General features: G+C 43.1%; 1 protein-coding gene across 6 annotated transcripts in view; it reads left to right on the top strand.

Moving 5' to 3' along the window:
* MYOCD (myocardin) overlaps nt 1–13,164 on the top strand; it is a 272,623-nt gene that overhangs the window by 145,848 nt on the left and 113,611 nt on the right. For 5 of the 6 annotated variants that reach the window (XM_062591806.1, XM_062591803.1, XM_062591802.1 and 2 more), the window contains exon 2: nt 4,762–4,989. In XM_062591806.1, coding sequence (XP_062447790.1) covers nt 4,842–4,989 — 148 coding nt within the window. In that variant the 5' untranslated portion in view covers nt 4,762–4,841. Of the gene's footprint in view, nt 1–4,761; nt 4,990–13,164 lie in introns of those variants that run through there. The other variant, XM_062591805.1, reaches the window with a different exon arrangement.

The following is a 13,164-nucleotide window of genomic DNA, read 5'->3' as shown; positions in this document are numbered from 1 at the left end:
GTTTTGCAAAGCCAAGAAAAAGCTCTCTGGTTGCTCTCAACTTTGTCAGTTGACCTGCAAGTAAGAGGCAATGGTCAGCCCTGCAAAGGGACAGCTAAGGCACACTTGATGAGGACAGAGACATCTCAAGGTTTGACCCTGAAGTTCAGCAGTTTTTTGCTATGATACTACTTGCAGATTGCTGAAAGTAGACTGGGAGCTGCCGGGTGCCAGTGGATAAAACCAGAGCTCAGCAGAGATGGACAGTGCCAGGCAAGCCTGGAAGGGGACGCTGCAGGGCACAGCAAACAAAGCCATCCCACCTGCCATTGCAATGAGTGACGGTGATAATGGGCATCAGATCTTCTTCCTGCTAAGCCAGCTCCAAGGCAGAGTTGGCCTTACAGAGCTTCCCTCTGGGCAGAAGCCAATCTCCTTGGTGAGGTTATCCTAGCAGTGTGTTAAGGCATGCTGAAACCTGAAAGGAGGTAAGAAAATGCTGTTTTACAGACAGCCACATCCTGGGCTTACACCCATTCTTTTTGTCAGGGATGTGAATGCGCTGCACTTGCCTCTGTTTCTTGTTTCAGAACCCAGTATCTCCATCCAGAAACATTCATTCCTGGAGAGCAGAACAACATGCTTTCTGAATTTCTCTGTAGCACCTGAAGAAAGTACAGGACATCTCAGGGCTACAGGCTGGCATAATCCTCAGTCTATATCTCCCCCATCAGGACAGATTCAAAAAAGTGCACACTTTCTAATGGCATTGGCTGCTTGGGAGAGCAGGACAGTGGAAAGAAACAGTCTACTTGGATATGTTGCTAATGTCTCAGTTATCTCTGCTCTTACTGAGAAGAGTTGTGATGAAAACAGTTCAGAAAGATGTCCAGAGCATTTAATCTTAGGGGAGGACCAATGTAAACCATCTTCATCAGAGCCTCAAACTCAGTGGCAGCAGGCTACAGGGAGATGAACTGCTAAAAGTCACAGGAATGAGAGACGCCCCTAAGCTGCTTTGACTCACAGTAAAACAAGAGGACAGATGGAGCTGCAATGTCCTTGTGGTGTGCAGGAGATGGGACTGAGTCCCTGTGAGTTTTATCTTCTCCCCCAAGTAAAGCTCAGGAAGTGTGTAAGGTGCTGTCATGGGTTGCATGATTTGACTATATCAGTAAAGTAGAGATGTACAACGGGGAAACATGTGGAGTCTGGTGCTGTGCACTAAGACAAGGGGTCCAAGAGACCTGTGAGCTCAGGGATAAGTACAACCTGGTAGGGCTGGTCAGATAATTCACAAGGCTCTGCATGACCCCTTCTGGCCAGCTTCTGTCTCAGAGACAGACAGGAGGAGCCCACCCAGCCTGCCCAGGTTGTCCCCTCTATCTCACAGTCACAAGGCTGACACAGGGCTGAGCAGCTGCCTACCCTGTTCCAGACTTCGTAAGTACCAAGCTAAGTATCCATTTCCAGCCTTCATGGACCAGGAAGCGTCATGCCTTTTTGTGCTTTTTCCTTCTTCTCCTCCCCATTTGAGCTGAGAGTCTGTGTTCTCACACCTTCAGATTTTACCCGAAGAGCACAGGAAATCAGTAGTGGAATGTAAGCATTACATCTGTCAGAAAACCCACGCCTTTTCCCATAAAGTCATTTAAGAGATGATGTTGCTTGCCATTGTTGAGCCACACTGATTTACACCAGGAAAAGATCTGGCCAGGAGATGTTTTGGTTGTGGTGTTCATGCCCTGACCAGATCAACAGGGGTAACTCTCAGAAAACCCTAGATTTACATGCGAGACAAAGCGCTCAGGGAATAGATGCAACTAGGCCCTACCATTCCCCATCTGAGACTTTATGGGTGGGAAAGTATATCTAGGGAGAAGAAAATACATCCTCATCCATGCTACATTTCTCTCTGCACTGAGGGAAAATAGAAACCAGGAACATAGCCTTTGCTCCAGAGAATCTCCAGTGTCTTACAGGGAAGAACCCACAAGCTACCATGGTAGTCCAGCTTTATGAATTTAATATTTATAGGCAGAGGGAGATGGGACATGGCCTGTGCTGTGTACAGCCTTGCAATTTATGTGTTGGCAGCAATGGTTGATGGGAGATGTGCTCTGAGGCTCAAAAGTGTGCTTAAGCTTTGTAAATACAGTCAGTTTAGGCTGAAGTGAGTGAACAATGTGGAATGTTTTGAAGCCAAATTTGACTTCAGGGAAAAAAAACAAAAAAACAAAAAACCCACCATTGAGCCAGTGGTACTTGAATGTGTTGTGAAAGCATGCATCTCTGGGGTCAAAGTGTGACCCCCTGGCTCAGACAGTAAGGACCCCAGTACACTCACTGCAAATTAAAATGTTGCATATGCTCTGAGTGCAAAAAGATTGTACACAGTGACTGTAAGAAGCCTTCCTGATATGTTCTTGCCTCTGCTGGTGGTCTTGCAGCATCAACACTGAATGTCTGGCTCATGCTCTCTATTTTTCAAAAGCATTAATAATCATAATCCATATAAAACTGTCATATTGGTTCAACATGTACGTCACCAAAGCCCTGACTAATTTATCAAAGATTTAGTGTTCAGTTGAACAAAGTCTCATTTTGTAAGCAGATGTAGTTTGCTGGATTGTCCTGTCATCACCCACTGTTTCCACTGGAAAGATGCATCGTATCAGCAACTTCTAAATGTTAAAAAATGTACATTTTAAAAGAGTAAAGTAAACACTTATTTCATGTTCCATGTTAGTCATGAATTAAATAGAGAGCTTAGGAGATAATGCTGCTTGTGATGAAGTGGGACTGCAGTACTACAGCCACTGGTGGATGGATGTAGAGCAGATCGGTTGCACATCGCAATGATAATGATGGTGCAGTACACAGCAATCACACCACTAGAAAGGAGATCATGAGCTGCCCAAAGGAGCTAAAATTGCTCAAGCAGAGGTGGAAACTGAAAATGTCAGTTCAAAGATATGTCATGCAATGGAGCCCTAGCTTGTCTGGGTGGTTGCAGGGCAGTGTCCAGTGCATAATGATATGCAGTATGCAGAATGTCAGACTTTGATATAAATAGTTGAGCACAGGAGATGTAAAGAAAAGCAGGAAGAAGGCAGTGTTACTACTGCTTCAGTGGTGGGAAGCACAGCAAAGAAACCTTTGCATGAGACATGATTTGAAAGACAGAAGGAACAGACCGCGGCAGGGGTTTTCCCCAGGTAAGGGCTGAGTTTGGATCAAACTTAGTTCTGCATTTTGATTCAGAGCGCAGACACCAGGGCTAGGTATGAACACAGTCTGTCCCAGGATCTGCACATGGGGGCAGTTTATGTCCCCTCTGGGATGTAATAAAGTGACAGAGACACCCGAGGAACATACTTCCTGGCCGTGCACTCAGCATCTCTCCCAGCAATGAAAAGTAGCATAAAGCAAAACGGGATGGCTATGCTATCTGATTTGCTGCCAATGGGAGACAATTCTGTGTGAGTGGTGAGGATAGGTTGGAGGGGATAAAGAGATGGATGGAGATGAGAGAGCAGATGGCAAAGTCCATGCTGGTACAGGGTAGGAACAGGGGTGTGAGAAAGTCCTGGCATATGGAGTATGGAGGAGATAGTATCATACACAATGCACTATTCTTACTTCCTTATACAGTAAATTGGTAACTTTTTTGTATTAAATCAGATTTTATCACTGAATCAATCTTGCACTTTTCTATTCTTGTTCTCTACAAATGACCTTTTTTAGCTCTCCTCAACTCTTTCCTGATGGGACTCATTAGGAGCTGGTGCTGGTTTTAACAGGCATTCACTTTCACTTATCATCTGAAAACTTTTTTGGACAATACTTTGTTGAAACGGTCCTTGCAGCTTTCTGGTGCTATGCTCAGTATCAGCAGCTCCTCCAAGGTTGTGTGTCTGTATCCCACAAAGACATTTGACGTAAGCAGTATCTTTCCCTCATAGTATCTTTCCCCTCCCAGTCTCCAGTGAGATATGAGTGTCATCAAAGGAAACACCACCTGCCCAGATGCTTTGTAGATGCACAACTTGAACTTGCAGAATTTCTTGAGACTGGTCATGATGTATTTTCCCAAACACCACATAAACCACAGGGTAGAACAATGTGATAAAAAATTAAATAAACAATTCCTCTCACTCATCAAAAACTCCCAAGTTTTTTACCTGATCTGGTTGAATTGCTCATAAGAGTGACCAGATGTGTTTCTTAATCACAACTTTCATGTCAAAGAATAGTTTGTGCATGGATATTTTATTTTGCAGATTATTCATACACTGGCTGGCATAAAAACTAGAAGGGAGTTCATACTCATTTTGTGGAATGCAATTAGCTGCCTGTTCTGTGTTGTACGGAATGATTTCCATTACCCATTTTGCTCAGCTAACCAGATCATTATGTTAAGGAAGATTGTTCACATTTATAGATTTGTTCTGTATTTCTAACAGTTCAAGAGCTCTCTCATCTGGGTACTCTGTGACTGTTTTTCTTTCATTACTGCCCTGGCTTTCTGCAAATATTCTGTGCTTATGGGTGCAGATTCTTCCAGAGAAGCATCCAGGAGTGCAGACCCAGCAGTCAAGGAGGACAGCATCACACAGACAATTAGGAATACTAAAGTGCTTCCCTGAAATGTTTTTAACATGGAACAACAGATGCAATAATGGTCTGTGATTTAATTGTTTCATGAGTGCCAATTCTTGTTTTTTGTTCAAAGCGTTTACTGGGGACTTGGTCCTTACCTACTTCTCTTTTTTTCCATAGGTGGCTTTGGTGTTCAGTTCTCTACCTGATCATTCAAAGTGGAGCAGCCAGAATCTGGATCAATCCCTTTAGACACGGTGATGAATGGTGTGATCAAGCAGGACTGCTCAGACCAGAAAAGTATTCCAAGCGGAAATGAAGAAGAAAAGACACCCAAAGAAAACGCTACCAGTGAAGTGAGAGATGGCACCAAGCTCCAGCCACTACCTTTTGCAGAGAGGAAGAACGGTAAGTTCAACATTCAGTTTTGTCAAGAAAGGGGAAGGGAGCATACACAGAAACTGGGTGCATGCTGGTTTTGCATCTCCAGTACATGCTGGACTTGGGAGATATCTCATCCTTATTTTTGCCTTTGAGGATGCTTCTTATGGGAACATAGTACGTTTTAATGGGAGTGGCTCCTCAGCTCAGTATTTCTCTATTAGCCTTAAATGCTGTTTTCAGACTTGAGGCAGTTGCCGTGTTCTTTGCAAATCAAGTTTTTGGTACAATTATGGATGAAATGTAGCAATTCAGGGTCCTGGGAATAGACTGTAGAAGTGAGATTTTCTGAGGAATTACGAATTAGATATTTTGTTTGCAAAGGCACTGATAACTCTTTTGTGCTCTCACAGAGCACTGATGGCTTACTGTCTTCGGTAAAACCACTTCAGATCTAAGTAACAGAGAGCAGAATTTGGTCTGGGATTCTGCAAGGATCATTTATGTTTCCATGGCTGTAGGTCAAGAAACTGGTTTTGTTGTCAGGTGTTGATCCAGATTTCAGTGGAGATCTGTTGGGGGACACCTGATGGACAGTGAGAAAAAAACACAATTCAGCCTGTGCAAAGCATGCTCAGGCTCAGAGTTGTTTGCCATTTCTTTCAGGCAACTGTGTAATATATGAAATGAAGAAAATTCCTTTTGTGCACTCTAAGGCTTTCAACATCAAGTGCTCAAAATATCATGCACTGTGAAAGAGCAGCTTGGAGGCACTATTTTTGCTTTGCGTCTTTGATTGTTTGCATTATTGTACGGGACCCAATTTTTCTCAATCACTATAAATCAGAAATAATCCAAATGATGCCATCATGGCAATGTGCTTGTGTCAGACTGGAATAAAACAGCAGAGAATCAGGCCCAGAGTCTGCCTATAGTCAGATTGAGTTACAATAGCGAATGCATTTCTTTTTACTGTCCCAGATATCAAAGTATACCTAAGAAAACATGATGCCAAAGGAGAAGATAATGTAGACTTGTAAAGGTGCAGTGTTAATACTGATTTGCGAAGCATAATATTTGCACTTAACATTTTCTCTATGGCTTTTGCATTTTTCCTTTTTGCATCCATTTTCCCACTTGTTTTGTCTCATAGAAAGATAAAGAAAGAAAAATCTCCAGCTGCTATAGGTAAAAGCTGCCCTTGAGCATGACTAGCAGACTGCACTACAAACATGTAGACAACGACTGCATTAAGTGCATGTATTACAGCAAGCATCTGCCTTGCAGCTGATCTTTGTGTCTGGAGGTTCATGCCCTGCTTATGACTGTCAGCTTGGCAATCTAGGCGAGATACAGCTCCATCCTTGCGGCCCCTCTAAGCTGGGTCGTTTGCAAAGTCTGTAAGTGAGAAAAGCCTCCCACAGTCTGGGCATCCCTCCAGCCCTTTGCTCTCTTCCTTTTGCTGTTTTTCTCTTTCTTTTGCATATTTAGACAGTATAGGAGCTCAGTTCATCTTGTGGGCCCACATGACCCACTTGGGAACAGCTGCCTCCCCTCATCTCACATCATCCCAGGAGTTGGCAGGACTGCCAAGTGTCATGCGTCTCGTGTGGCACTCAGGCCTTCCTTTGATGTCACATTCTCCTGTGTGACAGCTCCTACAGGGCTGATGAAACAGCCTGATAAATGCCTGACTTGGGAGATGAAGAGTGGCTTCTCCCACTGCAGTGCAGCTTGTCCTCCTTACTGGTATATAGCAGCCACCTCCCTTTGCACTGTGAAGGCCCAGAAGACCTGCAGTGAAGGGATTCCTGAGGAAGGTGTAGATGAGAGCTCCTAGCTTGCCATGCTGTCACGTTCCTTATCCTATTCCCTGGCCTCAGACTCGGCATTTCCCCCCAAACTCTTACCTACCCACTGGTCACTCCCACGCTCACCCTCAACCACCCCACTAATATATGGGAGCAAAGCAGTAGCTGGGGAGCAGGGATCCACTGGAGGTTTCGTATACTGAGGTAGACAGAGTGCCTGCAGAATAAGATGGGGGAAAGGGATACAACTACCATCTTTAGGGATCTGTCAAGGCATGTAAGGCTTCCTGAATGCATTGAGTAGCCTGTCATGCCAGAACTGCTGCTCGCGTTATATATCAAGAAAAAGCAAATGCAGGTGTCACTATCTTCTCCCAGCCTGTTGCATCCCATCTGCTGAGGAGATAGGTTGTACACACCTTAGATAGGCAGGCTTTGTCGTCTACCACCCTTCAGTTCAGGACTGGTGATCTGCAGAAGCTTGATAGGTATCAGACAGACACCTGTCTATCAAGAGCATCGTTCCTCAGGGAAGACTAGCTCCTATATGAGTCTGAACTTTCAAACTGCAGTCTTTATTTGACTTAATTTTGATTTAATAAAAACAGTCTAGCTAGAATATTATTAAATAGGAAAATAGGTTTTTTAACTCTTGTATTACTCAAAAATGGCTGAGGGGATTTCATTTAAATTTATAAAAATAAATCACCTTTGAGCAAGCACAAAACCCATTCAGCAGGATCTACAGAAAAACAAGGACTGGAAACATAGGTACAGGAAAATAGAGACTGCTGCCTCTACAGTGAGCAGTATTCTTAACATCTGCTTGCCCAGTTCTACCCCTTGGCCCTGCCCTGTTTCTTCCCCTAGGACGGTATATTCTCAGACTGCTTTTGCACCAAGATATTCCAAGTGCAGCTCAGACTGTGCTGACTCCCACAACCCATGATGTTTATATGCTCAATGATATCTTCTCCTTGTAAGTTCTAGCCCACATTGGCCTGGGCTGGGCAGAGCTGCTTTGGAAGAACCTAAAACAAACACGCTTGTGCGTCTTCTTAAAGTCACCAGTAATATTAAGCTTGGAGATAAGATCTGCCTGGATCACTCATTTTAGCTGTTGTACAGATTGAGTGCTAATCCCATGGACTCTTGTGTAGCGCTGGCATCCAGAGCCAGGGACAGGCACTGTGAGCTCAGTACTACAACATCGCCCCCTCAGCCAATGCTCTACATAACTATTTTGTCTGTATATACAGCGAGTCTCAAGTTCAATGCATGGTGCCTCTCAGAGCGAGGACATTAGCTGTTCTGCTCACCCTTCTGTCTCTCCCAGAACCCAGCCAAAGGTGCAAAAAGCCATAGGATAACATACAACACAGTGGGCACATGGGCCCCTGCTGGGCACTGGGATGTCTAGGAGCTGCCTTCTCAAGGTGTTAGAGCATTCAACCTGGGGATGATGAGGGACAAAGTCTGCGCTACAAAATGTGAACTAGAGCTCCACTGTGCGGATACCAAAGGTCATCAAACTCTGATCCAGAGATGCTTGGTATGAGCAGCCTTCACAGGATCAACCATCCATTCCTTAGTGCTAATTAATCAGTTTGGGGTCAGAGATCTACAGGGAAACCTGAGTAAAAAAAAAAATGAATGCCCTGCTGGTGAGATAGCACTTCCTGGCAGCCTCTTAAGCAGCCTTAGGCTCCATGAGCTACTTTTGCTTCCTGGATCCATCTGAAACCTTCTCAGATGTTCTGTCTGACATTAGGGCCTGTGGAAACACTCTGAAGCACCAGTGCTCCCAGAATCATTTTCTTCAGATGATGGTGGCTTCCCTCTCATCCTATCCCATCTCATTCCATCATGCTGCACTCAGCTGCCACAAGAACAAGCAGTACAGCACTTCTCTGCTCATCTTCTCTGGCTTGCATTAAGCCTACCCTTACCCTGCTCATCTTCCATATGACTGAAGATGCTGAATTCTCTGTACATCTTCCCTGAACTGGGGAAGGCTGTGAGGATGCAGGCTCTGTGGATAACTTTGACCAAGCATGTCTCTCAGTGTCAATTTGGTCAGGTGGTTTTCAGTAAGAATTTCATGATATCACTTGTTGTAAGAAAAGGGATCAGTGAACATGCAAGAGATACTTCCTGCAACATGTCTCAAAAGCTGTCTCCATCCATGTGCTTCGTGTGTGAGTGGATAAGCATCCCCTATTACCATCCTAGGATAGCAAAGAGTTACTAACCCTCATTCTCTGTCCTATGACTCTGACAGTCAGATGTATTTTACTTACGGAGATATCCAAATGGCAGGCATCCAGTCTGATCTGATGAGGTTTCTCTGACCAAGAAGACCTGTTCTAGGTGGCTTCAGTTCCTGCTGGAATGACCCATTTCTCTCCAGTGACTTTCAGAACTTAGATGACTAGCTCTTACATACTTTAGGGAAGAGATTCATCTCACCCATTTGTCTCCATAGATCTGGCTGGATCCAGTCTGGGTGCCTGAGTTCTATTACGGGTTGTGGATCTTGTGCACCAAGCCCAGAGAGCTCTTTCTCTCACCTATATGTGTATCAACTGGCAAGTTGTATGAGATGGATCCTACCACTAGCATTCAGACAATTGCAGACAGGAGAGCTGAGAGGCCCTTTGTGGCTACTCAAGTTCAGCAGCATGCTTGCTAACTGCTCATAATGTTTCCACATAGGTTTCCCATTGCAGATTTGGAAAATAATGTAGTTAATCTCTTCTGTTTATTTGTGTAGTGAAATAGAACCTCTGACCACTGGCTACTTTAGCCCCCTGCAACAAAAGGGAGGATTTTGAACTGCCCATCTGGTTTGCATTTAATGTAATGTGCAGAAGGGTTGCACATTTTCAGGACCCTTGTTCATAAGCAGTAGATTGTATACCAGTTTATTACACAAATGGAGCTTTTTATTGCCGAGCTTTGTTGAGCTGCCAGTTAGGATAAAATAATGTAACGTGCTTCTTAGGCCCTATCAAAGAAAATTAGAAAGCATTAAATTCTATTCAAACTATCAGCCAATAGTGAGCTGGTAATCAAATCCAGAAAGGCTGGTCAGGGGTCAAGACTTTCTTGCTCTTGGTGTTTTTTGAATCAATAATTACTATGAAAGTCATATAAATGAAACATAAAAAAAAAGAGAGAGAGAGCAGTCAACACAACATCATCACAATGCATGGGCCAGAATAGGTAATATATCTGCAAGTTTGAAGCAGTAAACCCAAATAGTCTCTGCTCAGTTCTTGTTATGAGCATGTGTTTCAGTTTAAATGTATATTGCAATGGTTATTAAATTACTATCTAGTCCCAAACATAATCTAGTCCTTGTTCCACATAGCCAGGTAAGAGGTGTATCTGAAGGAAGATTTTCCAAATTACTTTTGAATCCAAATTAAATAAATACTGCAAACTTTGTATTGAACCCAGGTGATAACTAATCCACAACGAAATATCAGCCTGCAGCCTTGAACCACAGAGTCCAGTTTTAATGCCACTTAAATCAGAATGTTAGAACTAAAAGAATTCCAGGAATCCAATGATATAAACTGTATTTTTAGAGCTGTGAGTGACTTGTGAGAGTGAAACATTGCAGTGACTAAAGATAGCACAAGCAAGGTTTTCCATGATTTATCGCAAGAACGTTCACAGTAACTTAAAGTCATCGAATAATGTGATAGCAGCACCTACATGTTGGCGTGTTTACAAGACAAGTCATTCATAACATATTTGTCACAGAGCAAAATTTCCGTAAGAGAGCTCTGAGCTGCATCTTCCTTGCACAAGAACCACACATCATTTTTCATTTGTTTTCTCGGATCTTCTTTTTTTTTTTTTTTTTTTTTTTTTCCTTTTTTTTTCCTTTAATGCAGCCAGGGAGGAACCCACCTGCCTGCACATTTCAGGTATCTCACAAACTCTCAGTCTGAGTGAGTGATCAAAGCAGCAGTGGCAGAACAGGAAGATCCTGCGTTGACCCTGGCTGGTTGTGGTCTCACCTTGTTTCCTGCTGGCCATTTGGAGTTTAGTTATCACTCCAATAGGAGTTTGTTAAACCCTGAAATGCGACCTGTTTTCCTCTCTGGGGAACTGAGTTGCTTTGTGCTCCCAGAAGCTATGTAGGACCTTTCTTTACAGAGCAAATTGTCTACAGGGGTTATTTTAAGGATAAAGTCATGGCAAACATTTCCTGACACTTCATGATCAGTGTTGCTTTTGGCTCCTGGCCCTTGCTAGCTACAGTTTGTAAGGGTAAAGGAACTGACTTGTGGGGAAGGGGCTACACCGCAAAACAGTTTTCTCTCAGTTTCTAACACACTTGAATTTATTCAGACAGTAAAGGCCTGGCATGTGCAATCACCACATCACACAGGCAGAGGCAACCCACGCTGCAAAGAACTTTGCCTCATACCTTGCACGCCAAAAGTCACTCTGAGTCCTTTTTTCTCATGTGTCAATATCTTGAGTTCCCCTTCTGGCACAAAACCACATTGAATGTGCTCGTTTTGGTGTAAAAATTCTGGCCATTTCTCCCAGGCTGGATTCCATTTTCTGCTGGATGAAGACATCACATTCAGGGTTAGGAAGGTGGCGAGGAGGAACTGGAGTCAGTTCCTTTCTCCCCTCATGCCTCCACTAGCCCTACTCTCCATCTCATGGCATCCCTGCCCAGTTTATACCCAAGAACAAGGCTGTGTTCAGCTCTGTGTGACCACTCTCACTCCCTCTTATGACAGAATATATGTGAGTCATTGTCATTCCTGGGTTTCCTTTTCAGGTATCTTTTGGGATGTTTTAAGATCAATTTTTTTCTCATTGTGGCTCAAAGCTGCTGCATTGTTTCTTCTTTAAGGAGTCAAACTGACCTGGAGAGAAACATTTGACATGATTCTTTCTGTTGTTCCATCTCCCCTGATTTTCTCACTGGGGATGTGTATCAGACAAGCTCCTAACATGCTTCTATGAGAGAGCTGATGCTGCTGATTATCTCAGCACTGATTCTGCAAAATATAATACAGAAAAGCATAATGCTGAGGCCTAATACTTACAGCATTATCTTAAGTAGGTGCACTGTTACGGAGGTCAGGACTGATGCTCAGCACCAAGCAGGACTGACTTCTGAGTCTCTTCACACTACTGCCAGTCCAGCATTAGAACTTAGTAACCATGTTCTGCCTGGTGCCTTTCCCTTGTAACCATGCCTATGGTTAAATAAGCAGTGATTATAAGCTTTCATTTCCCTGCTGCATCGGAAGAGGAGCATTGATGTCTGTGTGCAGATCTTGCATTTGTATTTCCTCTTGTTTACATCTGTGGTTCTTTCCTTATTGCTTTCATGATTTGGAATTGTGAGGCCTTTTCTCAGCAAACCTACAGGTAGGTTGTGTTTAGCATCTCTGTCCTTTTTTGAGCTAGTTTTGGGAGCCAGTGAGCCCTGGATGAAGTTCAGTTCAGGTCACATTTCTTACTGCGTAATCAAGCCTGATGGATAGTATGTGAATGACATTTGAACATATGAAACCTCTTTTTGAAACTATGATCTGTGTTGTAAAAACTGATAGTCTTGGAATCACAGAAGGGAAACATCCAGCTTCAAGGATAACACTGCATTTCCTTCATGCATAGTTAGCCTGCAAGATTCAATGACACATGAGCTTGGTAAGACCAACAATTCAGCAGGATTCTGGAAAAGCTTAGTCCTTTTCTAGAGGTAATGAGAATATCTACATTATCATAATGAGTAGGCATACACAAAACCAGCTTACCTAGGGATTCATTGCAACCTCCAGCACCTGAAGTCTTTTAGATAGAAGATAGATCTTCCAAAAGATCTAATAAAAAAATATAGATTTATGTAGAAATCTCTGAGAAACTTTCTCTGGGCTTTCTCTCTCTATGTACTTGGTTGGCTCAGTGCTCTCAGCTGATGAGCAGCAAGTTTGAAGGAGTCACGTAAGGCTGTCACAGGAGACATATATAAACTATAAACTTCATTATAGTCCAAAACAAAGACAACCTTGATCCACATCATAAAGTTATAATCAATGCATTACTGCTGACACTGAAAGCCTTTAAAGCTGTGCTTTTGTAGTAGTGATAAAAGGGGAAGAGGTGATGAGTTTTTACAACTTTTCGTACGAGAGAACCAACTTGTAAAGATCAGGAATGTTGAAGAGATTATCACAAATGGTGCCTCTGTCTTTGAAAAGAATTAATATATGAACATACTGGAACAAAAGATGTTTCCAGTTAATGCACCATCTGTGTTAGATTTGTCCATTCACAAAGAGGAAACAGATATTTTCACTCTGAATGGCTTTTTAAATTAAGAGACAACAAGGAAAGAAAGTATGTAAGT

Source organism: Rhea pennata, chromosome 19 (genome assembly GCF_028389875.1).
Source record: "Rhea pennata isolate bPtePen1 chromosome 19, bPtePen1.pri, whole genome shotgun sequence".
NCBI classification, from domain to species: Eukaryota; Metazoa; Chordata; class Aves; order Rheiformes; family Rheidae; genus Rhea; species Rhea pennata.
The sequence above is the reverse complement of the archived record's forward strand: the minus strand, read 5'-3'. Positions and strand labels throughout refer to the sequence as shown.